The sequence below is a fragment of the Drosophila suzukii genome, chromosome Y, assembly GCF_043229965.1.
Source record: "Drosophila suzukii chromosome Y, CBGP_Dsuzu_IsoJpt1.0, whole genome shotgun sequence".
NCBI lineage: Eukaryota > Metazoa > Arthropoda > Insecta > Diptera > Drosophilidae > Drosophila > Drosophila suzukii.
The window spans coordinates 8643314-8670984 of NC_092085.1; the positions used below are offsets into that span (position 1 = coordinate 8643314).

The window sequence follows — 27671 nt, forward strand, 5'->3', positions numbered from 1 at the left end:
GTTTCCAGCCGATCCCGTCTACAACGCAACGACCTGCCAAGCCAGCTATAACTTTCGGGCCCCTTTAGCACAACATCAGTCATACGACTGTGAGTTAGATTAATTAGTCTAAGATTTGATACACTTATTGTTAGTATCCAAAGGGAGAAGATTCAATAAATAAATAGCAAAACATTTAAAAAAAAAAAAAAAAAGTTTGCGTTCTGAAGGCTTCCACCCACGCGAAGTAACCAGCTTGCTTTTCTGAGGAAACGGCTTGCCCTGGCTAAGAGATCCATACTCCTTCGCCAAGTTAACCTGTTGCTCCTCAAAAGAAGTACTGTTTTAGATTTGATCTGCTCCACCGAAATACGACCTTTTAACGGCGCGCAATTAGAAATGAACCGATAAATGTATGCAGCTTATCGAAAGAGTTGAGTAACTTGCAGTTTGATGAACTGTCTATGCAAACGGCCCCGATTAGAGCCACAGAACGGCGCTCTGGAATTGTTAAGGCCTTCAATGGACCTACCCTTGACTTGGCACAGAACAGATGGACTTTCGATTCTCCATTGGTCTCCGATCGCAAGTATAGACACGCTCAATAAGCTGACATGCTAGCATCGCAGAATCTATGCAACTCAACGGAAGCCCTTGGTTGCAGTACGAATCGTGGAAATTTTAAGATCCGTACGACCGATTACTGTGAGGTCAACTCCCCCCATGACGAAAGAATGGGCTCTGGCATTGCCCAGATAATTGTTTAAATTTGAGTTATTAAGCCGAGTGGATCATAGAGCTTGGCAATAGTTGACAACGCAACCCGCTTAGTGGGTCGTTGATTGGTTGGCAGCTGAGAAAAATTTAATAGGAGTTGATCAGAAGATGGATCCCAGACTAGTCCCAATGCATTGGCGACGTCCGATCCATCGTGAAATTTGATTAACTGCTCATTGTCGCATTCAGACTCTCCTTCCAGGGCTGCTGACTTATTTAAACACCATTTGCGGATTGGAAAGTGGCTTCGCGACAGTAGTTCCTTCACCTGACGACGAATTTCTCTCACCTCCTCAACTGAGTCCCCACCAGATATTAAATCATCCACATAGAAATCTCTACGAACAATTTTTGCTCCAATAAAAAATGATTCCTCCTCATCGTAAGAGTTGATGCATGGCCCTTATAGCCAAGAAGGCAGCTGGCTTGGTTCCATAAGTCACTCAACTCTTCCGTGCAGCTCTCTCTCCAAACGATGCATTGCAAAATATCATCCGGGTACGAAACACACACGCAACGGTACATCTTGCAGATACATAAAAGAACGAAAGCGAAGCAGTATATTGAAGATTTTTTTTTGAATTGTTGGCCCTGCCAGCAGTAAGTCGTTCCGAGAACTACCAGAAGTAGTTTTAGCAGATCCATCAAAAACGAAACGAAGCTTTGTACTCGTGCTCTCCTACTTATGTACGCAATCGTGGGGCAAAAATAATTTAGCTTCCAAACTCTTGAAACGACGACGAGCCAAGCAATAAGAATCACCTAAAGATTCGAGTCCGGAAGTGGACAAGAGACGAACAGAGTATTGGCCGTTTTCAAGTCTAGTGCAATTTTCAGTGAAAAATTGCTCACATCGCAAGTCTTCCGGCAATGAAGATGGTTCAGACAAAGTAAAGTCCTCAATATCCCAAAATCGCTTTACAATGGCGGCAAGTGTGTCATCGGCTGGGTCCTTGATGCTGGCTTATAAAACCGATTTAAGAGGTGGCATGTTCGATGGTAACCCTCCTGAGACTATCCAACCAAGTTTGGTGTTTGTTTTGGCAAAGCCCTAGCCCTATCCAAATGAATTATTTCGAAAAACAACCCAGCGCCGAGTAAAAGGTCAATTCGTTGTGATTGATTGAAATGAGGATCAGCGAGCGAAATGTTTTGCGGTATCCTCCATGATGTTTCATTTATATTGAAATGGGGTTGATAATCAGTAATACTGTGAGTCACAACCGCTGTGAATGCCGCACGATAGCTTGCATCCCGTGATTGCACAAGAATATCGACAGTCTTATCAGAGATCATGGAAGATTCTCCCATCCCAGAAATCGAGGTTTGCGATCTTCTATGATTCAAGTTTAGTTGGCTAGCTAAGCGAGAGGTTATAAAGTTTAGCTGGGTGGCCGAATCTAAAATTGCTCGGCAAGGCATAAATGCTCCAGTTCTATTTCTAACGTAGATAATAGCAGTTGGAAGCAACACGTAGTCGATCGGCAAAATATTTAAGGTTTTGGGTGGAGGGCTTGGTAAATGATGATCAGGATGCGAATATGTATGCGAACATGATACTAATGCTGATGAAGTAGATGGTAAGGCTGAGAGCTCGAGGATGGATAGCATGATGGAGATGAAAATGAGGTGGATGTTGCGGATTGGTCATGGTTCATGTGTAATAAAGAATGGTGCTTCATGCGACAATATTTGCAGTGAGTCGATTTGCATTGCTGCAAACTATGACCCTTGCGCAAACAGTTGAGGCAAAGGTGCAACTTCTTTGCTTCTCTATATCGAAGATTCGGGCTCAAATTTAAAAATCGAGAACACATTGACAAGTAATGATCCCGTGCATCGCAAAATAAACAGATCAAATGATTTGAATTGTAGCAGAAGCAATAAATGTGTTTTGGTTATATTTGTGCAAGTTTTTTCCCACCTGCTGGCCAGGTGTTTGAGTTACCAAGGCTTGATCCAAGTTTTCCATCATCCTGCACCTCTTTTCCAAAAACGACTCCATACCATCCCAGGTAGATAGCTCAGTGACTGACCAATCCTCTTCCCATTTTTCCCGTGTCCTCTGTCCCAGTTTCCGAGTGACGAGGTGAATTAAAAGTCCATCCAAAATGTGTTGCGCAATGGCCAGTGTTCAAATTGCTCGCAGATGCGAATTCATGCAATCACTCAGCTCCCGAAGACCCTTCGAAGATCCCTTCTCGACCCCTTTAAGCCGAATATTGCCTGAACGTGTGCCTGAAAGGCATTCGAGGGTTCACGCTCGCTTCCATAGCCACGCCGCCCAAACTCGAACGCAAATATTGCATAAGATAGAGATGGCATTATGCGCCTAAATATGAGAGTTTATTAAAGACAGCAACCGTTTATGAAAAGCTGCACTCTATTTGCTGGCAGGCTACCCATGACGTGCTCCGTGACGACTGGGGGCTCAGTTCTCGAGCGAACGGAACGATTTATAGCGGACTAATGGTGCCCTGTGCATTATTCGGTGCCTCTGTTTGGTACAAGGCTGCGAGTGTGGGTAAGTCTCGTGCCAGAGAACCATTCTCTTAGGATGCCTCCCTGTATGCCGCACCGTGTCCACGGTGGCAGTACAGGTGCTTGCTCGAGCTCCTCCCCTAGATCTTGATGATCATCGTGCTGCAATCAAATTCAAACTGAGGAAAGGTGTCCTACTAGACGACAACGACTGGCTCCTCGGACAGGATTTCCAAGTCTAGTGCAATTTTCAGTAAAAAGTTGCTCACATCGCAAGTCTTCCGGCAATAAAGATGGTTTAGACGAAGTAAAGTCCTCAATTTCCCAAAATTGCTTTACTATGGCGGCAAGTGTGTCATAGGAATAATCAGCTGAGTCCTTGATGCTGGCTTGTAAAACCGATTTATGAGTTGGCATGTTCGATGATAACCCTCCAGAGACTATCCAACCAAGTTTGGTGTTCTGAAGAGTTGGCAAAGCCCTATCCAAATAAATTTGTCCCACAGAAAATATTTCGAAAAACAACCTAGCGCCGACTAAAAGCTCAATTCATTGTAATGGATTGAAAAAAGAATCAGCGAGCGAAATGTTTTGCGGTATCCTCCACGATGTTTCATTTATATTGAAATGGGGTTGATAATCAGTAATACTGTGAGCCACAACCGCTGTGAATGCCGCACGATAGCTTGCATCCCGTGATTGCACAAGAATAGATAATAGCAGTTGGAAGCAACACGTAGTCGATCGGCAAAATATTTAAGGTTTTAAATGGAGGGCTTAGTAAATGATGACCAGGATGCGATGATGTATGCGAACATGATACTAATGCTGATGAAGTAGATGGTAATGGTTGAGAGCTCGAGGATGTTGCGGATGGGTCATGGTTCATGTGTAATAATGAATGGTGCTTCCTGCGACAATATTTGCCGAGAGTCGACTTGCATTCGGACTAACATTTAAAAATCGAGAACACTTTGACAAATAATGAACCCGTGCATCGCATAATAAACATATCAAATGATTTGAGTTAGTAGCAGAACAATAAGTGTATTTTGGTTACATTTGTGCAAGTTTTTTCCCACCTGCTGGCCTGGTGTTTGAGTTACCACCAGATATTAAATCATCCACATAGGAATATCAACGAACAATTTTTGCTCCAATAGGAAATGATTCCTCCTCATCGTAAGAGAGTTGATGCATGGCCCTTATAGCCAAGAAGGCAGCTGACTTGGTTCCATAAGTCACCGTGTTCAATTTAAAAACACTCAACTCTTCCGTGGAGCTCTCTCTCCAAACTATGAACTGCAAAAAATCATCCGGGTACGAAACGCGCACTCAACGGTACATCTTGCAAATATCTCCACAAAAAAATTTTAAAAAATCGAAAGAGAAGCAGTATATTGAAGATTTTTTGTTGAATTGTTGGTCCTGCCAAAAGTAAGTCGTTCAGAGAGCTACCAGAAGTTGTTTTAGCAGATCCCCTCAAAAACGACACGAAGCTTTGTACTCGTGCTCTCCTGCTTATGTACGCAATGTTGGGGCAAAAAGAATTGTGTTTCTGACGGTTCCTTAGTTACAAGAGACATGCGACCTAGATCAATATACTCCCTCAAAAATGCTGAATACTGAGCTTTCAGGACTGGGTTTCTATCTAGTTTAGCTTCCAAACTCTAGAAACGACGACGAGCCAAGCAATAAGAATCACCTAGAGATTCGAATCCGAAAGTGGACAAGAGACGAACAGAGTATTGGCCGTTTCCAAGTCTAGTGCAGTTTTTAGTAAAAAGTTGCTCACATCGCAAGTCTTCCGGCAATAAAGATGGCTTAGACGAAGTGAAGTCCTCAATTTCCCAAAATTGCTTTACTATGGCGGCAAGTGTGTCATCGGAATAATCAGCTGAGTCCTTGATGCTGGCTTGTAAAACCGATTTATGAGTTGGCATGTTCGATGATAACCCTCCAGAGACTATCCAACCAAGTTTGGTGTTCTGAAGAGTTGGCAAAGCCCTATCCAAATAAATTTGTCGCACAGAAAATATTTCGAAAAACAACCCAGCACCGACTAAAAGGTCAATTTATTGTAATGGATTGAAAAAAGAATCAGCGAGCGAAATGTTTTGCGGTATCCTCCATGATGTTGCATTTATATTGAAATGGGGCTGATAATCAGTAATACTGGGAGTCACAACCGCTGTGAATGCCGCACGATAGCTTGCATCCCGTGATTGCACAAGAATATCGACAATCTTATCAGAGATCATGGAAGATTCTCCTATCCCAGAAATCAAGGTTTGCGATCTTCTATGATTCAAGTTTAGTTGGCTAGCTAAGCGAGAGGTTATAACGTCTAGCTGGGAGGCCGAATCTAAAATTGCTCGGCAAGGCATAAATGCTCCAATTCTATTTCTAACGTAGATAATAGCAGTTGGAAGCAACACGTAGTCGATCGGCAAAATGTTTAAGGTTTTGGGTGGAGGGCTTAGTAAATGATGATCAGGATGCGATGATGTATGCGAACATGATACTAATGCTGATGAAGTAGATGGTAATGGCTGAGAGCTCGAGGATGGATCGCATGATGGAGATGAAAATGAGGTGGATGTTGCGGATAGGTCATGGTTCATGTGTGATAACGAATGGTGCTTCATGCGACAATATTTGCAGTGTGTCGACTTGCATTGCTGAAAACTATGCCCCTTGCGCAAACAGTTGAGGCAAAGGTGCAACTTCTTTGCTTCTCTATATCGAAGATTCGGACTCAAATTTAAAAATCGAGAACACTTCGGCAAATAATGATCCCGTGCATCGCAAAATAAACATATCATATGATTTGAGTTAGTAGCAGAAGCAATAAGTGTATTTTGGTTATATTTGTGCAAGTTTTTTCCCACCTGCTGGCCTGGTGTTTGATTTACCACCAGATATTAAATCATCCACATAGGCAAGTGGAGACTGTGTGTCGACTTCAGGCAGATTAACGCGAAGTCAGTGATGGATGCCTCGCATAAACTACATCCTGGGTCAACTAAGGGAAGCGCGGTACATCAGCAGTTTGGACCTGAAGGACCAGGCAATAGCAGGCAATATACGGCGTTCACGGTACCAGGCAAAGGTCTGTTTCAGTGGAGGGTAATGCCGTTCGGATTTCACTCGGCGTCGGCAACGTTTCAGCGAGTTTTGGACCAAGTAATTGGCCCCGAGATGTCACTGGAAGAACACAAAAGAAACAAACGAAAGGAGGCAAACCTGAGGCTGAATCCAGAAAAATGCCAATTCTTTAATAAGGAACTGCTGTACCTGGGACATCGAGTGACGAGCGAGTGAATAGGAACAGATCCAGAAAAAGTAGCCGCCATCGCCGAACTGGAACCGCCATCGACCGTCAAAGAACTCCGGGGAGTGGAGACCAGAGCACCAGATGACGTTTGAGGAAGTAAAGGCAAGACTCGTGGCAGATCCGGTGCTAGCATGCCCGGACTTCAGTAGAATTTTCATCCTGCAAACAGACGCCAGCGACTACGCCATCGGAGCAATACTGACCCAGGACACCGAAAAGGCCGAAAGAGTAATCTTCTATTCGAGCCAACAATGAACGGCGCGGAGAAGAACTGTTCAACAACGGAGAAGGAGTGCTTGGCGATCGTCTGGGCGATCCGGGAGCTCAGGCCATATCTGGAAGGTTACAACTTTAAGGTAGTAAACGACCACATGGCCCTGAAATGGCTCAACAGCAACCAAAGCCCTTCAGGAAGGATCGCCAGATAGGCCCTGAAGCTACAACAGTACGACTTTGAGATAGCGTACAGAAAGGGTCAGCAAAACGTGGTGGCCGACGCATTATCAAGACAACCACTACCAGAGACGCTACGAGGATTAAAAGAGGCGTCGGCAACAATAACTTCAGGAGGGTGCAGCTGGATCAAGGATATGGGCGAAAATATACCGCAGAAGTACCCAGACTATGTTATGGATGGTGAGACACGGTACAGAAACATACCTCATGGAGCAGGCAGTGAAGACGTCGCGTCATGGAAGATGTGCGTCCCAAAGTCGCTACGAGAAACAGTGTTGAGGGAAAACCACGACGCACCGTCTGCGGGACACGTAAAAAGCCGGAGGACAATTGCACGGTTGGCAGCCCGATACTACTGGCCAGGCATGCATAGAGACGCCCGAGCACACGTAAGAAAATGCGAGATTTGCATGCGGTTTAAGCCCAATCAGATGCAGGCGGCCGGGAAGATGTTGACCCAAGTGCCGGAGGAACCATGGGCCACGGTATGTGCAGACTTCGTTGGACCCCTACCAAGATCTAAGCACGGGAACCAAATGCTGCTAGTCATGATAGACAGGTTTTCGAAATGGACGGAACTGGTGTCCCAGCGCAGTGCGACAGCAGAGTCGCTCAAGATGGCGTTTAGGGAGCGCATAATCGCATGGACGGAGAGCGAGAGAGAATGAAGACTTCGCGGGCAAGGCAAGAGTGCTGTGTGCAAAAACCGGATAACGGAACTTTGGACTCTCCCGTGAACTTTGGACCGGGAGAGGAAGTGCCACATCTCGGCAGTGGAGCGGCACACAGGCGTGCCACAAGCATCACGGGAATCAGCGGGATGGCAGCAGTGGGCGGAGCAAGTGGGTCAAGCAGGAGTCACGGACTTTGGACCCGGGGTGGAGAGATCCAGCGGGCCGTGCGCAAAAGGGAAAAAACGGTTCCCGGAGGCCCTATATAAGGCCGCAGAGCGCTGGCAGCTGGATCAGTCGATCACGAGGATTCAAACCTTCAAGATCAGTTATAGTACCAAGTGAACAGTCAGTCAAGCAATCTAATCTACGAGGGAGCCACAACCAAGCGAGTCGTCGGAAGCAGCGCCGTGGGAAACACAAAAGGAGCAAGATCTCCACGTCGAGACGTTCGGGATTGGGTCATCAGGAATCTCCGAATTGAGACACAAGTGGCTGAGTTCTGGAAGGCATCACGCGGCTAAGTCAAGGCGTTTGTTTTTTTTTTTCCCCGGCGGGTCTGACAGAGACAAGCAAAAGAGTCGTACGACGAAGAACCGTCAGCTTGGACAGGAAAGTTGTCTACGACCCAGGGTACCTTGCCCGAGCTCATTGGGGAGCGCAGGAGCGTCGCGGACGTCACGCATTAGGGTGAAGCCGGGTGGAACGTTCGTCTGCGCTAGGCGTAAAGCGAAGTGAACGCCTGTGTGCCGAGATGTGGCACTTCCTCTCCCGGTCCAAAGTTCACGGGAGAGTCCAAAGTCCTGTGGAGTTCCGTTATCCTGTTTTGCACACGACACTCTTGCCTTGCCCGCGAAGTCTCCATTCTATCTCGTTCTCCATGCTTTGTCTCCAAACTCTCTCGCTCTCCGTCCTTGGTCTCCAAACTCTCTCGATCTCCATCCTTGGTCTCCAAACTCTCTCGCTCTCCATCCTTGGTCTCCAAACTCTTCTCGCCGCGCCGTTACTACGCGAATTCGCCGCGTATCTGGCTAGCGGCCGGCCATCTGCTGCTGCTTCTATTTGTGGGGAGTTATTTAACTCCTCACAATATCTATGTGTAAATTAACTTTCTCCCTAAGTAATTTGTTAAAAAAATTAATTTTTGATTTTCAACTGCTCTTATTCACTTTTACAATATTTTAGGTCAAACTTATTTAATATTCACTGGTCTTTAGTTTACACTCGTTTCAACTGCTTGAATTGATTCTCAAAAACGGACAGCACTGCCTCGAGTAATCAAACCTCGGCTTAAGAGATTTATCTTAAAATTGTTTATCTTAGAGTGTGAGTGTGACGACGGTTCGTCAAGAATATTACTACGCTAGCCACACCACTCTCCGAGTCCTTGAAGAAGTCTGGAAACACAAAGTTTTCCTTTGCTTCACGGGAGACACTGAAGTAAATCTATGATAATTTCCGTGATAAAGTAGTTGTAAAGATTGTATTTTGTTATTTATTTTTTTAAAATGTTTTTTTTGTTAGGATGTTGGGTTCCTGGGTTCATCTCGCCGTTCTAGATTTCTAATTTTATGTCGGTTATACACTTAATTTCGTAGTCGTGACCCGTGGCAACGCTTGGCGCTGAACAGTAACCCCGTTTTAAAATAGAAAATGAGGTCGGGAAAGAAAAGCCAACAGGAGTCAAAACTGCCGATGTCCTTAACTGGCGGCTATCACCACGTGTGATAGCTAGTTCAGTTGACGAACGGCTAGGCGGTGACGGGAGGATAGGGGTCGGTTTCTTCTCCCCAGGTCCAGAGCTGCTAGAAGAAAAAAATAAGAGAATTTGAATACATAGGTGTTCGTAAAAAAAAGGTTTATGGAAGTGAGGAAAATTTGTTTTATTGTTATTTATTTTGCTATTAGTTAGTATCGTATTTATTTATTTATTTTGTTGTTTATCATATTATTTATTATCGTATTTATTTGTTATCTTGTTTATTTATTTATCGTTGTATTTATATTATTTATTAGTGACGAGTTAGTTCAGTACTTATTAAAAAATAGCTGAAAATCCTATCCGAGGGCACGGCCACTAGCTTAGGGCAATGTGTCCTCCTGGCGACGAAAAGGACTATATCTGGTCCACGGACGTAGAGGATGCTGCTGAGTTGCCGCGGATATCGCTGACTGGGGGTTTACCCAGAACGCCGGTAGGCGGTAGTGAGGTGGATCGAATTAGGGATCAAGGCGATCTTCGAGGCGCCGGAGCAACTTCTGGTTCCGGAGCAGAAGAGTCCTCAAAAGCTTAACCTGGAACGGGATGCATCGGCGGAGTCGGCGATGAGCGCAGCTGTGGCACAGGCGACGCAAACCATTCGCGCGTTGCAGGAGTTAAAAGTAAGCCAGACGTTGTGGGAGGAGAGCAAGAAGGGCTCCGTGGACATGATGATGTTGCTGAACGACGTCTTTAGACCAGCGGAATTTCATCAGCGGCAATATACGGATAAATGCTACCGAAGGCCATCGGAATTGCCGCCCAGGCAGCGACCGGGGCTCGATAGTAGCCTGAGCCAGAAACCGAATGGACCGATGGAACCTTTCCTTCGGCGGTGAGGACGATTGCCATTCCATAGACGACTTCGTGCTCCGTCTAGAGTTCGTGGAGCGGCGGCCATCAGTGTTCGTGGAATGAAGTTCTGCGAAACTTCCGCGTACTCCTATCGGGCAGAGCGACGGAGTGGTATTGGGTACATGTACGCCAATCCAGAGTGGTCACTTAGAACCAGCTGCGCAGGGCTCTGATGGATCGGTTCCGTGGTCATCAGACGGAACACGAAAGGATGCACGAGCTACTACAGCGTGAGTAACAGCTGGGAGAGAGAGCGGATGACTACATACTTTCCATGCAGAAACTCGCCTCACGCCTGAAAAAACCAATGCCAGAGCGGCAGTTGGTGAAGGTGGTAAAAAAGGGCTTGAGGGACAACATAGCTATGTTCGTTTACGCAATGGATGTACTCAAGGTGGACGAACTTCGGGAGGATTACGTCGAAGTAGAGAGGAATTTCGGTTGACGAGGGCGCGCTTTTTCTTGCAGCGAGGCGCTCATACCGGACGAAATCGACGAGCAGCAAAACCTCGAAGTCGACGAGCTCCGTGGCCATTTAAGCCAGGTTGCTGGAGTTGCGTGGCAGCGGAGTACGGATTCCTGGATTGCGAGGCTACGGATTGGAGGAGGTTTTGTTTCCGGTGCGGCAGACCGGGCGTGAATACTCCGAAATGTCCCGATCGCGCGGAAAACGGTCGGCTCGCCCAGGTTGGATTCCCGCGAAGTTGTTCCGAAGGAAGTAGATCAATCTTTTAGATATAAGTAATTGTTAAGATACCTACCGGAGGAAGAAAGGCTTCGTCGTTATATGGAGGCACGGAACCGGATCTTTGCGGAACATCAGCTGACCGGCATGCGCCTAGTCTCACTGAGAGTCCAGAAAGCAATGGAGCGCTTCAGGATAAGGAGATCCAGACGACGAGAGGTGGTGGCGGCCGTAAAACGCATCGATTCCGCCGATCCTAGATCCTTCGCCGACGTGGAGACCTTGGGCAAGCAGCTCACCGGCTTGTTGGGGACGGGGGCCAGTTTAAGTGTGCTGGGCAAAGGCTGTCGATAGCTCGCGAAATCGCTGGGAGTTATCGTCCAACCGTATTTTTGCGTAGTCCGGACGGATTCTGGCGAGGATCGATCCTTTATCGGACGCTTGGAGCTGCCTGCCGTGGAACAAACTGCGTATTTCGGAGTGGACCTCTGGCGGGAGTTCGGACTTTGCCCAACCGTCGTAGGGAAGCCGGTGGCGAGAGGCGTGCAGGCAGCTAAAAAAATCCATGCCAGCCAGATGGAGCACTATGCCGATAAGGAAGGTAAGGGAGGAACCCGAATCCTGGAGCCTTTCTGCGGAGGAAAAGCTGACATCAAATGAGTTTCTTACCTTTGAAAGGGATGGCCTCGGAGTCACCAGCATGGAGAGGCATTAAATTGAGTTGATAGAAGGAGCTCGGGTGTTTAAAGATCGTCCGTATCCGATGTCTCTGGCGAAGCAATAGGTGGTCGACGAAAAAAAATCGATATGATGCTTGAGCTGGGTGTCATCGAGGAGAGAAAAAGCCCGTGGAGCAACCGCTCAGAAGTAGTGTCAAAGCCAGGGAAAGACAGGTTCTGTCTGGATGCCTGGAAGTTGAACGCATTGGCCATTAAGGATGCATACCCTCTGCCCAGTACTGAAGGAATCCTATCCAGGATAGATCAGACGCATTAGATCTCCAGCGTAGAACTCAAGTTTGCGATTGGCAGATTGAACTGAATGACGAAAGCAAGAAGTAAGCTGCGTTCACCGTTCCAGGCAGGACATTGTACCAGTTTCGAATGATGCCATTCGGGCTGTGCAACGCGGCACAACGCTTGGTGTTGCTCATGGATCGGGTGATACCAGCGGAGCTCAGATCCAACGTCTTCGTCTACTTAGACGACCTGCTAGTCCTCGCTCCACATTTTCAGACGCACTTGAAATACATCGAGTAGCCCACAGTCGGAAAGCAGTCGGATTGATCATGGGGTTAGAGAAATCAATGAAGGAAGTACGAGCCTTCCTCGGCACAGCGGGATGGTATCGACGGTTCGTCAAGAAGTTTGCTACGCTAGCCACACCATTCTCCGAGTCCTTGAAGAAGTCTGGATACACAAAGTTTTCCTTAAGTCCCAGCGCCACACAGGAAGTGGATGACCTGAAGCTGGCCTTGACGAGAGCGGCGGTTCTGGTTCATGCGGATTTCAAGAAACATTTCTACATCCAGTGCGACGCATCCCGTGGAAGGGATGCCGTTCACATGCACAACTGATCACGCTGAAGACGTTGAAGGACGTCCGGACGACTCCCAAGGTGATGTCTCCAGCTGCAGGGCTACGATTTCAGCATTGAAGATTGCAAAGGCAGCGAGAACGTAAAATTAAAATTGTTTATCTTAAAGTGTGAGTGTGACTCAAGAGAGTAGAAAAATAGGACGATGCAATTTGCCAATTAAAATTGAAATTGAAATTCGGCGGAATTCGGAAATTGGTGCTTACGTTAGCGGACTTTAGGGATCGCATTGGGGATCTTGTGTTTACGTTAGCGGACAAGTAGAAGCAGCAACAGATGGGCGGCCGCTTACCAGATACGCGGCGAATTCGCGTAGTAACGGCGCGGCGAAGAGAGTTCGGAGACTTGGATGGAGAACGAGAGAGTTTGGAGACCAAAGATGGAGAGCGAAAGAGTGTGGAGACCAAGGATGGAGAACGTGAAAGTTTGGAACCCAGGATGGAGAGCGAGAGAGTTTGGAGACTAAGGATGGAGATCGAGAGATAATGGAGACTTCGCGGGCAAGGCAAGAGTGCCGTGTGCAAAAGCGGATGGCGGGACTCCACCGGTCTTTGGACTCTCCCGTGAACTTTGGACCGGGAGAAGAAGTGCCACATCTCGGCAGTGGAGCGGCACACAGGCGGTCCACAAGCATCACGGGAATCAGCGGGACGGTGGCGGTGGGCGGAGAATCGATTGGAAGCGGTACGTGAAAGACAAGTGGGTCAACCAGGAGGCACGGACTTTGGACCCGGAGTGGAGAGATCCAGCGGGCCATGCGCAACAGGGAAATAACGGTTCCCGGAGGCCCTATATAAGGCCGCAGAGCGCTGGCAGCTGGATCAGTCGATCACAAGGAGTCAAACCGTCAAGATCAATCAGATACCAAAGCGAACAATCAAACAACCAGATAATCTACAAGGGAGAAGCAGCAAGCCGAGTCGCCAGAGAAGCAGCGCCGTGGGAGACGTTCCGGATTGGGATACCAGGAATCTCCGAATTGAAACGCAGGTAGCTGAGGTCCAGAGGGCATCACACGGCTAGGTCAAGGCGGTCGATTAACCTTATCTTGTCCAGGAGAGCCCTACGGCTTCGACTTGAGAGGTCCCGGAGCGGCGTGCCCGAACCCCGAGCACCAAAAGTCACGCGGAACCGTCTCGGACCAAAAGCAAAAGGGTGAGGCTAGGGTGGAACGTTCGTTTACACTAGGCGTGGAAGCGAAGTAAAGTTCGAGGCAGCTTCCTAGCGTTCCGCCTTGACTGTCCGCGCGGGCTGAGCAGAAACCCCAGTGGGACCATCCGGATCAGAGCAAGGGACAGGCGGCGGTATGTCGAAAGGAGCGATCCTGGAGAGCGCAGCTTCTGTTCACCCTGAGAACGGTGACGCTTCCCTAAGCCCGAACGGCTGATCCCCTTCGCGAGTCCGAGTCGTTACCAGCAGTCACCAAGTCACGCGTGAGGAGCGAGCATCGAGCAAGCGTCTTCAGGGAGCTGCGAGGATCTTCAGGGAGCTGCGAGGATATACAGGGAGATGCGAGGATTTTCAGGGAGCTGCGAGGATCTTCAGGGATCTACTGGACTGCAGCACCGAGTCATCAAGGCGAGAGGTCGTCGAGTCAATCAGGACTGTCGGAAGTACCGAAGGTCACAAGCGACGAGTCAAGGCCAACCCGCAATAAACCCAATACGAACCCGTGAATTCTGTGCTTTCTCACTGAGCTACTGGGCGGTCACGTTAATATAAATTTGGTGGGACGAACACACAATATACTGAGCTAGCCGCACGAGTCTCGTAGCAAGCAGACTACAAAAATCAGTTCGTTATAGTGGATTCCCTATCAAGTGCGGCGTTGCGCTTTCATGGATACGAGACGAGCCGTCCAGATTCAATATTTTAGTAGCGAACCAAGTAGCTGCCATTCCAGAGCTAACTGAGTCTGTGGAGTGGCCGTATGTTCCAACATCTTTAAATCCAGCCGACGTTCTCTCCCGAGGTGCTTTTTCTGCTGAGCTCAACGAGTCTCCTCTCTGGGCTCATGGACCAAAATTCCTCTGTGGCCCCAAAGCTGACTGGCCGACCCAAATCACTGCTGAAAGGCCAACGCTTGAGGTTTGCCGGAGGATTCTACTAACAAAATCTCAAAATTTGCCAATTCCTTTGCTGCCCTTCAAAGAATTTTCGGATACGTCTATAAGTTTAGTAGTCGCATCCATCGCCCTACGCTCACGGTGTCTGACCTTCAAGGCGGTACTCTGCTGTTGCTTCGTCTTGTCCAGCGCTCACATTTATGGGATGACATCAAATCATTGCAGTCAAAGGGAATGGTGCACTCCTACAGCTCGCTCGCATCTCTTTCGCCATTCATTGACCAACTTGGGCTTCTTAGAGTGGATGGCCGGCTAAGGAATTCTTCTCTGAATTTTAATGGCCGGCATCCAATTATATTACCACGGAGTCATTCGGTCACTGTTGCCATTATTACTCACTTTCATGAACGCAATCTGCACATTGGCCGCGGGCATTACTCGGCATAATTCGATCCCAATATTGGCCTATTAGGGGAGGAAGACGGTTATGAAGGCGGTAAACAAATGTGTTGTTAATTCTCGACCATTAGTCTCGATTTCAGAAAACCCGGCTGAGCTGGATGTATTAACCCCATCACATTTTTTGAATGGTTGTCCGCCTTCGTCTTTCGTCGAGCCTGATGTGACCAGTCTTAACTTCAATTGCTTGGATGGATGGTAACTCGTGGCTTACTTTCAGCAGATCTTTTGGTCCCGATGGAAGGAAGAATACTTACCATTACTGCAGCAGCGCTCCAAGTGGCGCATCCCAAAACCTGGCCTGGTTGTCGATGACTAGTTCTGGTCAAGGACGAAAACTTGCTCCCCATGAAGTGGCCCCTCGCCAGAGTGATCGAGATTCTGTTTGGTGGAGATGGGGTTGCTCGAGTTGCCGTTCTAAAGACAGCATCAGGTGTGACAAAGCGAGCAATAAACAAGCTGTGTCTGCTTCGCCTTAAGAATGATGTTGAAACCCAGGCTTCCAACGGGAGGAGTATGTCGGGTCACGCAGCCGCAGCAGCTAATTAACTTAATTCGATCTCTTATATTAATTGCATCGCGTAAGGTAGCTCTCTCTATCTAGCTCTCTCGTTTTTTGTGTACTTGAATTCTTGGGCCCAGCATTCGGCTGGCTGTCCCTTTGTAAAATCAGTATGAATTCTGATCTCGACATTAAATGCACTCTCGTCTCGCCTGCTGTACTCTTTCTCGCTAATAAATTGTTAACAAGCCTAAAGCAACCTGAAATTCGTATTTTAATTTAGCAATAACTAATAAAAAAGCTTATTAGTTCAACAAACTCGTTCTTTTTTTATAGCGATTTTAAAAAGCAAATCTTTCGTGGGCCACCCTGTACAATCAATATACCAATTCAAAAGAGATAACTTCTATTGAAATCGGAACGTCTATATTTATAATACCACACGACTTTCGTATAGTAAATTTAAAAATCGCTATTCCTTGTGATGGAATACTAGGAATCGATTTTATGAAAAAATACTACTGTCAATTAGATTTTAAGCCATCTAAAGACTGGCTCATAATAAGACCAAATAACCTAAATATCCGATTTATGTTCCAATAACATACAGTTTTGGCAACAACTTTATAATTCTGCCAGCAAGATCCCAAGTTGTCCAACAAATTTAAATAAATTCAGCAGAAGACAGTGTATTGATTCCGAATCAGGAAATTCAACATGTTCATTTTCCTTCAATCGGATGATCAAATTCTCTGCTCAATTGCCAAACGGATTACGCTGCAGTTTTGGGGCTCGCCGGGTGTTGACCGGATGCTTGTGTTTACATTAGCTGGACCCAGCTTAGTTTATGTTAGGAGGTCTGCGGCGCAATGGAATCTTAATAATGAACTTCGATTGAAGTGGGGGAGCTAATAGAGATTCTGTGAGAACGCTGAGTAAGGGGATCCCAGCTAAGAATTGTTTATAAGAAATTGTTTACGACTTGGGTAAGGCGGCTGGGCGCTCGAGCTGGAAAGCGTTCTCAGCTAAGAATTGTATATGAAGAGTTTGTTTATAAATTGGGTAAAGAGGCTGGGATCATGAGCTGGATAACTTGCACATAAACGTGGTTGGTTGCTTCCACTTTCTCACATAAAGCCTTTTCTGGGCATTCTTTTGCGATGTGCCCGAATTTGTAACACTAAAATACATGAATACATGACTTGGTTTTTACTCTCACTTTTTGATTTTCCGCGGATTACATCGTAGCATTTTAGTTTGTCCTTAAACTCGATCAGACCTTTTGTGATATAGAGCACAAGTTTATTAGCACAGGTATCGACAATTCCATCGATTACGTATTGGATTAAGGAACTGCTTTCTATATTCCCTCTAGAAGCTAGTTCTTTCATTTGTAAAAAATACTTCTGCAGACTTTCACCTTTTCTCATTTTTCTGTCAGCCATTAATTTGTTTAATTGTGCACTGTTTGTCGCGGTTTTAAACTCGGCTAATAAGGCCTGCTTTAGTTTAACCAAACTCGTTAATTCGCGCTCACTATTCGCTAACATTTTTGCAAGGCCTTTATGCTTTATTCCCTTCGCTTTCGTCTTCAGATTCATCACCTTCGCTTTCGTCGTTATCGTTCTCATTAAAATCTTTTTTCAAGTTGTAAAATATGTGCTTTGTCAGGTCGTCATTATTATGGGGAAGTTTGAGCAAGTTACAAACTATGGCCAAATCCATATCAGACAAATGGTCAGCGACATAGTTTGCTTTTTTGGAATAAAGTCGGTTTGATTCGTTATATTCGTAGCCTTTTTCTATTGTTTCTATCCCCCTTTTCTTTCTCGTTTTTTGAAGACTGTTTTAACAACATCGTAGTTTGAAAGTGATTCACATTTGAAGTTGCTTATGTTGACTACATGATCTATGTTTGTTGTGTTTAGAAGTCTTATAAATGCATTTTGAACTGTTGCTCTGGTACTTGCAAAATAAGTACCATGCTGAATTTCTTGAATCGGAATTAATACACTGTTTTCTGCTGAATTTATTTCAATTTTTCAAACGACTTGGCATCTTGCTGGCTGAATTATGGAGTTGTTGCCAGAACTGTATGTTATTGGAACATAAATCGGATATTTTAGGTAATTTGATCTATCTGCCATTTTCAGATGGCTTAATATCTAAATGACAGTTGTATTTTTTAATAAAATCGATTCCTAGTATTCCATCACAAGGAATAGCAAATTGTAAACTTACTATGTGAAATTATGTGATTATATATTTAGAAGTTTGAATTTCAATATTTTATTTGGTAATTTCTTGTAATTCCCTGCATATTGATTATATAATTATTTTGGTTGTATTTAAAAACATCGCAATTTTTCTTCAATATGAATATTTCAGTACCTGTGTCTATTAAAAATACTAATTCCTTTACTGTTGCTACATTTATAAAAGTGACGAATGTGCTTTGGCTGCATGACACAGCGTTCATACGGACGGACCTACAAACGGACATGGCTAGATCTACTTGGCTAGTGATACTGATCATGAATATATATACCTTATGGGATTGGAAAAGCTTCCTTCTATCTTTTACGTGTTTTCCGACGAATCTACGAGTAACGGGTATAATTGCAGGGGATCACCACGAGAAGGTTTTGTGTCGTCTTGAGTCTAGATACGGGTTATGAATTACAGAATAATGTTCCCCTTGCTCCTTTTAAAAAGAGTTACTAAATATTATTTTCCTTCTGCATACCTGGACACCAGTTCTCCAAGTGAGTCATAGTAGGCGAGCTACTTGAATTTCATCACTTTGACATTCAAAACACTTTACTGAAATTGTTAGGGCCATGACAATGCTTTGCCTTAACTAGACAGTCGGATTCCACAAGTCCGCGCAAGATCTGAATTGATTGTTAATTGATAATAATTGACCCAATTCGTTCTTAAAAATGTCAGCAAGAAAGTTCCTCAATTGGTTACGTAATTACATCATCCGGGGAACAAGTCTAACATTAACGATAGAAACTCGAATAAAGACCGACTGTTCCAATCTTTAGAGACACTCCTTATCCCGAAATTTCGATTCTCATTTTCCGTCCAGTTCTAAATTGAATAATATTTTCCTTCTGCACCAGACAGATAATATTTTCCTTCCTAGACACCAGTTCCCCAAGTGAGTCATAGTAGTCGAGCTACTTAAATTTCATCACTTTGACATTCAGAACACTGGCCTGAAATTGTTAGGGCCATGACAGTGTCTTGCTTTAGCTAGACAGTCGGATACAATACTACCGGTAGGTCTACCACATCATGTGATTGAGTTAAAACTGCTCCGCAAGCTTGCTTACTAGCACTTGTTGCTATGAACTTTTTATACCCGTTACTCGTAGACTAAAAGGGTATACTAGATTCGTCGGAAAGTATGTAACAGGCAGAAGGAAGCGTTTCCGACCCCATAAAGTCTATATATATTCTTGATCAGGATCACTAGCCGAGTCCATCTAGCCATGTCCGTCTGTCCGGATGAACGCTGAGATCTCGGAAACTATAAGAGCTAGGCTATTGAGATTTGGCGTGCAGATTCCTGAGCTTCTTACGCCCACAAACCGCCCAAAACTGTGGCTCCTACAGTTTTGATGCTAGAAAAAAAATTTAAACTGAAGTGTATTGTTCTCATCAATACCTATCGATTGACCCAAAAAAAAGTTTGCCAACGCCCACAAACCGCCCAAACCTGTGACGCCCACAGTTTTCATGCTAGATAAAAAATTTTAACTGAAATGTATTTGTCTCGTCAATACTATCGATTGATCCAAAAAAAATTTGCCACGCCCACTCTAACTCCCATAACGCTTAAATCTGTCTACCGCCGGTAGGTGGAGTATTTTAATCTTGCTTTGCTGCTTGCATATCTACATTTCCCTTTGATCCCTTTAGCTGAGTAACGGGTATCTGATAGTCGAGGCACTCGACTATAGCGTTCTTCCTTGTTGTTATTGAAATCTAGGTGTTACAAGGTTGGTTGAATTAATCCATTTTTAACTAATTCACTAGTGAGATACTTAATTTGCATAACTCAATTTCCCTTTGGTCACTTTAGCTGAGTAACGGGTATCTGATAGTCGAGGTACTCGATTATAGCCTCCTTCCTTGTTTTTTTATATTTTTATGAATTTTGAATTAAATTTAATATTTATAACTGCAAGGGTATACAAACTTCGGCTTGCCGGCAAGTTGTTATTTCTAGGCTATCGATTGCCTATAGCCTGCAGCTAACTTCTTTTAATTTTATTTCGTGATCCATAAGCCTTGTCTTAAAAAGGGAAATGTTAAGCTGCTCTGAGAAAAGTTTCTATCGCAGTTGTCACTCCGTCTTAGGTAGTCGAAAGAGTTAAAAGTAAATGGGCCACTTTGTCCATTTCATCTTTCTTGGCTCCTTCTGCGACTAACTCAGTTACCAGATCATCAAATAAATAGAAGTGGTCCAATATCGAACTGTCATATATATCCAAGTTGTCAAACATCTGCTTTGCTGTATTTCCATTGTAGGCAAATGCTAGAAACGAGTCACTTAAATTCTGATATAAGGCTATTTGGATTTCTATTTGCCCGTTTTAACTCCGTTTGTTCTGCATCAATTACACTCAAAAAATAGTTTTCCTCTAGCAGCGCCCTTCCAAATCGAGTATTTTTCCCTGTTAAAAAGTTTTGTATTCCTCCTTCGTTTTTTCATCTTCTTTTTCTGACTCCGAATACTAATATGATAATAACTGTTCTTTTGTGGTTCCCTTGTGCTTCTTTGATTTTGTTGCTAGGCTCATCGCTACAGTCGTCCACCTGGACGTCCTCGGGAGGGTTGTATATGGCGAGTATCGAGGAGATGCAGATTTCACACAGTATTCCCGCGAGGCATTGCTGAAAGAGCACTGCGGCGAGGCATTGTTATTCCGCCTGGAGCTGCGTTTCTCTGCTCGACTTCAGTGCCTGCCATGGAGTTGGCCGTTGAACTATTTGGCGCTTGGCGTCTCAATGGGCGCCTGAGTTCGATAGCGAAGGACCTCTTTCCCTGCGATGTCATCTTCGCTGTACTCTTCAGGCCTTGTAGGAGATCAAAAATTGAGCCAGGAAAAAGAACCCAAGCATGGGTTTAATTTCGTGGCTCCTAGGATAATATTGGCGTGTTTTTATCCTATCCATGTTCTTGGCTTGCTCGCTGTATATTATTCTGTGCCACGTCTCCCAGCTGCTCAGCCCGTAGTTAAGCAATCCTGGGCGCCAGTCGGGTTCCAGAGGTACCGTTGTCGTATCAGGCACCTGGTAGTAGTGGTTCTCGGCCGTATCCCGTCGCCTCGGATATGCTGGAAGTGATTGCCAGCAGAAAGGGGTCCCATGTATTTCGACTTTCTCCGACATACTCGATGTTGTCAGACCTTATCAAATCCAAGTGATCCGTGATCAGTTTACAGATTCCCCAGACTATCGCATTCTTTTGCCATAGGCGAACACTTCAACTCGGCGACATAGAGTTTCTGACTGACGTACGCTGTCACGCGCTCATGTCCGTCGACTATCTGTGTTAATACGGCGCCAAGTCCATAATTACTCACGTCGGTCAGTAGTGTCATCTTTGCTGAAAAATCGGGGCAGGCTAATACTGGGGCATTGATCCAGTCCTGTTTCTGATGCTTTCTCAATACGTTTGCCATTGGTCGGAGCACCGAATCGAAACTGGGTATAAATCACGCTTATAGCTCGGAGGGCTCAGGATCCTTACCGTCCCGAGGCGAGCACAATTTTCCTCGGTGATACATAGGTTCTCCATGAGATCCTCTGGAGTGGCCCCAATAACGATGATATCATCGAGATAAGCGAAGGCATGGGGTTCCATGTCGGGGCCAATGACACTATCTTGGGCACGTTGGAAGGTTGCTAGAGCCGAATGCAACCCAAAGGGCATGACTCGCCATTAAAAGAGTCCCCGTTCAGGAACATTGAAAGCAGTATGTTCCCGACTATCCGGAGACATGGCGATCTCCCAGTATCCATTGCGAAGGTCCAAAGAAATGAACTTTGCGTTTCTCAACCTCTCTAGAATATAGTTGATCCTTTGTACGGGATAGGCCCGTATTCTGTACTGTATTCCGTGCTCCGTATTCTGTACTGATTTGTTCGTTTTGGCGCTCACCCCGGTGGTAAGGGTCATAGACACCCGGCCGCAGCGGATGTTGGTGCCAATCTAGCACAAGAAATCCATCCCCACTATCAGAGGTTCTAGCATGGAAGACATGACGAGTAAGGCTGGCCAAACTCCATGTCCACAATTATTAATTTTAATGGTCCGAATCTCCCTGAACTGATGTGTTTGCGCACCACTTCGGCCCCTGTATCCACTGTGGCTAACTTTATCTGTCCCTAAATTTCCACTATTATATATAAATTTAATTTATAAATATAAAAAAATATACAATTTTTGTCGTGGGACCTCCATGAGTTTCCTTACAATTTGTTTGTATAAATAAAAATCAATGCAGTCTTATTTTGCTTTCATTATAACCGTTACTCGTAGAGTAAAAGGGTATACTATATTCGTCGGAAAGTATGTAAACGGTAAACGGAATCGATTCTTACCCCATGAAGTGTATATATTCTTGATTCTCTCCCTTTAAAAGAGTGTTGGGAATTCGCATGCAGATTCTTGGACTTACTATTTTTTAATATTTTGTTCAAATTTAAGTGGGAGTTTGTTTTTAATATTAACACCTATCTACATGCCAATTACTCTTGAAATCGGTCCAGTCAATAAAAAGTAATAACCAAATAATTTTCAGTATTTTGCATTTCAATTGAGATTGCACACCCCTTGCAGCAAATGAGCTGTTTTCACTAATACGCCACCAAGACGTTTGTAGATCTATAAAAATAAGTTAAGTGGCGCTAGAGGCCAGGTGTGTTAGTGAAAAAAACTGAGTTGCTTTGAGCATATCTCCATCCATCTAGCATTCGCTTAAACTGAGTAACAGGTATCTATATAGTATAGTCGAGGCCACTTAGATTACCAGATTTTTTACATCAACCTGATCCAGTTGGATAATCACGTCCCAACATGTTTGAGTCGCGTCTGGTGTTGATGAAAAAAATGGCATCTCAGAAAATGATTGTTTTTAAACTTCGGTCCCGAAGGTACTGTTTCCCATATAGTGATGCCCTAATAATTGACAATCTCATTGCAGCCCCCCCAGCCAGGATGCCTTGTTCCATATACTTAACTCCATACTGTCGCAACATATGGAGAACCCAGTGCAGAAATTTGAAAAATCAGTTATAAAGCTTTGTGATAACATGGTTACCACGGCCATCACACTACATTTGAAAGTTGCATCTTCCTTCCTACCTACTGCAATAAAGTTTCACTACAATTTTAATTTACGTGACATAGCGAACATATTTACAGTAAGTTTAAAAATTTTGAAATATTTTATTTTAACATATATTAACATAGATTTTAAATAACCTTCTTGCAGGGTGTTCTATATTCCAACTGCGAGACTTGCCCGAATTCTAATCAAATGATTCGACTGTGGATTCACGAATGTTATCGGGTGTACGGTGACAAGCTAGTCGATTATACTGATATCAACACGTTTAAGAAGATTGTGACTGATGTCGTTCGTAAGGGCATAGAAGGCTTGAATGATGATGTTGTCTATGCCCAGCCTCTTATTTACTGTCATTTTGCAAAGGGTTTAACAGACATAAAATATATGCCTATATCAGGTTGGGATCGATTAAAGAGTCTGTTAGATGAGGCACAAAACCGCTATAACGATTACATCGGTGCCATGAACTTAGTTCTTTTTGATGACGCAATGTCACATGTTTGTCGCATTAGCCGAATACTTGAATCAAGTAGAGGATACGCGCTTCTTATTGGTGTCGGTGGTTCGGGTAAGCAGAGCCTAACGCGTTTGGCATCATTCATATCTTCCTTAGATGTTTTTCAAATACAACTAACGAAAGACTACAGCGTTAATGACCTTAAAGCAAACATCGCTACGTTGTACATAAAAGCTGGAGTCAAGACAAGTGCTTGTTGCTTTCTCATGACGGACTCAGAGGTAGCTCGAGAGCAATTTCTCGTCCTTGTAAATGACCTACTTGCCTCAGGTGATATCCATGAACTCTTTCCGGATGACGAAGTAGAAAATATTGTTAACGCAGTTCGCAATGAGGTAAAGCAGTTGGGGATCATAGACAACAGAGAAAATTGCTGGAAGTACTTTATCGAAAAAGTACGCAGCCTACTAAAGGTAGTTCTTTGCTTTTCGCCAGTTGGCGCTACACTACGTGTTCGTTCTCGAAAGTTTCCAGCTCTTGTTAATTGTACTACCATTGACTGGTTTCATGAGTGGCCACAACAAGCGTTGGAGTCAGTCTCGCTTAGATTCCTGTCTGAAATCACAGTATTGCCAAAGGAACTGGCACTTCCAGTATCAAATTTTATGGCGTTTGTACACAAAACAGTGAACGATATTTCCAAGCTATATTTAGCTAACGCCAAAAGATACAATTACACTACTCCAAAATCCTTTTTGGAGCTGATAGCACTCTATTCAAAGTTGCTGTACGAAAAAGTTAAAGCCAATCTGGATCGTCGCTTGCGATTAGAAAACGGTCTAATAAAACTTGCAAGCTGTACAAAGGAGGTGGACGCGCTCCAGGATGTCTTAAAGGTTCAAGAGGTTGAGCTAAAGATTAAAAACCAGGAAGCAGACAACCTGATTGTGGTTGTTGGAACTGAAAATGAAAAAGTATCTAAAGAAAGAGCGTTCGCCTCAAAAGAAGAAAAAAATGTCCGCCAAATAGAAGAGGATGTAACTGCAAAAGCAAAACTTTGCGAAGAAGATTTTCTTAAGGCACAGCCAGCATTAATAGCTGCCCAGGAAGCCCTTAACACGCTAAACAAAAATAACCTTACAGAACTTAAATCTTTTGGCTCGCCACCTGATGCTGTGGTCAGTGTTTGTGGGGCTGTTTTGGTGCTTTTCTCCAGCAAGGGGAAGATTCCAAAGGATCGCAGCTGGAAAGCGTGCCGTGTTTTGATGGGAAATGTTGATAAGTTTCTTGATAACCTGATTAACTATGACAAAAAGCATATTCATCCAGACGTTATTAAAGCTCTTCAGCCTTACATTCAAGACTCTGAATTTAGTCCTGAAAAGATTTTAGCGAAGTCATCAGCAGCAGCCGGACTCTGCTCTTGGGTCATAAATATCAACCGGTTTTATGATGTATATCTTATAGTCGAGCCAAAGGAGCGTGCTCTTTTAGAGTCCGAGAAGGAACTGAAGGATGCCCGCGATAAGCTAACTGCTCTGAATCAAAGGCTCACTGAATTGGAGGAACAACTGAATGCGTTGCAAATGGAGTATGATGAAGCCCTAGCCAAAAAGCAAAAGTGCCAGGATGAAGCTGACAAAACTGCTTTTACCATAGACATAGCAAACCGATTGATTGGGGGCCTAGCAACTGAAAAGATACGTTGGATGGAGTCCGTCAAAAGGTAGTAACATAGACTTTAAAAATACTATAAATTCAGTTTGAATTTTTTATCGGGGTAACAACTAGATTCTACCGTCGCCAGCCGCGTCGAAAAACCATATTACTGTTTATATACCCGTTACTCGTAGAGTAAAAAGATATAAAAGATTCTTCAGAAAGTATGTAACAGGCAGAAGGAAGGGTTTCCGACCCCATAAAGTATATATATTCTTGATCAGGATCACTACCCGAATCGATCTAGCTATGTCCGTCTGTCCGTCTGTCCGGATGAACGCTGAGATCTCGGAAACTATGAGAGGCAGGCGATTGAGATTTGGCGTGCAGATTCCTGAGCTTCTTAAAAAATTTTAACTGAAATGTATTGGTCTCGTCAATACCTATCGATTGATCCAAAATAAATTTTGCCACGCCCACTCTAACGCCCATAACGCTTAAATCTGTCTGCCGCCGGTAGGTGGCGCATTTTAATCACGCTTTGCTACTTGCATATCTCCGTTTCCCTTTGGTCCTTTTAGCTGAGTAACGGGTATCTGATAGTCGAGGTACTCGACTATAGCGTTCTTTCTTGTTTTTATTCTAGCATCAAAACTGTAGGAGCCACAGCTTTTGCCGGTTTGTGGCTCTTAGAGTTTTCTAAAACAAATTTGCGCTTCGCAAGAAGCTTAGCAATCTGCATGCCAAGTCCCAATAGCCGAGCTCTGATAGTTTCCGAGATCTCAGCGCTCAACCGGACGGACGGACAGACAGACATGGCTAGATCGACTCTGCTAGAAACCCTGATCAAGAATACGAGTATATATTATTTATGGGGTCGTAAACCCTTCCTTCTGCCTGTTACATACTTTCCGACGAATCACACCTATTTCCATATTGCCTTCCCTTGGCAAATCTGTTTTTTCCGGTATTGCGAACTTGTGTGTCAAATTTTGTTTTTGAGAAGCCTGATCGGAATATTTTATCATTCTTTACATAAAAGGGGAACAAATCTGACATTAAAAATTACCGCCGTATTGCAAAACATAGTGCGAGAGTTTATTGAACATTTAAATACGGCTTAGTTACACCACCAATGCGAAAAGTGTCCCCAACTCATCATAGCTTCACGAAACGTATGTAAAAGTCTACAAAGCTTTTAGAGTTTACCTCAGTACTTCAGACTTGCCAAGATCCCACGACCCAAATACGACGTAGCTCATGCCAGCGAAATTGATGTCTCTCCCTCGGCGCAAGTACTTTTAGAACTCGTAAAATTTTCGGTAAAACATATACGGTAGAAAATGCAAACGAAACATTATCCTAATATTTTTGTGAATCTTTGCAATTTTTTAAATATTGGAAGGACTTAATGCACACTGCTCTTTAAGGTACGTTCTTCAATTATATATAAACATCGGTTTAACGAAATTAGCTTCCTCCTCCGAAATAATGAATTTTATTGATATCCCGAACCGTTTTTGTTAAATATAAAAAATCATTCTTAGCAAATTTTTTAAAACTCAATAGAGCTTTTACATACGCGCCAAAAGAATATAAGGATTGTCGCAAACATGGCATATGGGTAAGTGATCTGGGAGAATTAAAGATGAGTAAGTATTTTAAAACAATTTTTTAAAATACTTACTCATCTTTAATTAAACCAATTTTTTAAAATACTTACTCATCTTTAATTCTCCCAGATCACTTACCCATATGCCATGTTTGCGACAATCCTTATATTCTTTTGGCGCGTATGTAAAAGCTCTATTGAGTTTTAAAAAATTTGCTAAGAATGATTTTTTATATTTAACAAAAACGGTTCGGGATATCAATAAAATTCATTATTTCTGAGGAGGTACATTCGATGCCACTATATGAGAAACTCGATTTCTCTGAAGTCCATGAAATAAATATTCAACGGATTACAAGCATAGATCAGCCGATACTGCTGATACACGTTCGAGGTTATTCATAAGAAGTTTATCAATCGTAGACGGACGTAGGACGTAGGCCAAGATCTTTTCTTTTCGACACAACGATTTCACAGAGATGCCCAACGCCTAGAAACGACGTCTGTTAGTAAAGTTTTACAATTTTGAAAAAAATGGCTTCATTTGCTATTCTTATCGGTCAATGTAGATGCGTCCTTATTGAAAAACCCGTTATTGGCAATCCAGTCTACCCTCCGGGATCTGACGGATATTCATACTGTTTGCTCAGGTACTGCGCTGAGATCTTGAGTCGACTTGTGCACAAACTTTTAAACCTCATTTTTCCAATTCATAAAAAGGGAACGCTTTGATGGCAGGACGATCGCGTCGCGATAATGGTAACGATGGTTACTGCGATGCCGGAACACAGGCGATGCTGGAGCTACGCTGAGGGTAAGGCTAACTTGGTTAGCTTGCTAGTTAATATAGTATATTACGAGCCATATTCCCAGATGTAGGAAAGAGAACCGCGGAGAACTGATTTATTCTTCATTTAATACCTGCTTATATAGCACTTGGAACGCGAAAG

The 27671-nt window shown here is 44.2% G+C and overlaps 1 protein-coding gene across 1 annotated transcript in view; it reads left to right on the forward strand.

Annotated features, from left to right (window-relative positions):
• The window catches only part of kl-5 (male fertility factor kl5), a 341950-nt gene that overhangs the window by 265153 nt on the left and 49126 nt on the right, over positions 1–27671 (forward strand). The window contains exons 15-16 of the mRNA XM_070997903.1: positions 22847–23066; positions 23138–25176. Coding sequence (XP_070854004.1) covers positions 22847–23066; positions 23138–25176 — 2259 coding nt within the window. The remainder of the gene's footprint in view (positions 1–22846; positions 23067–23137; positions 25177–27671) is intronic.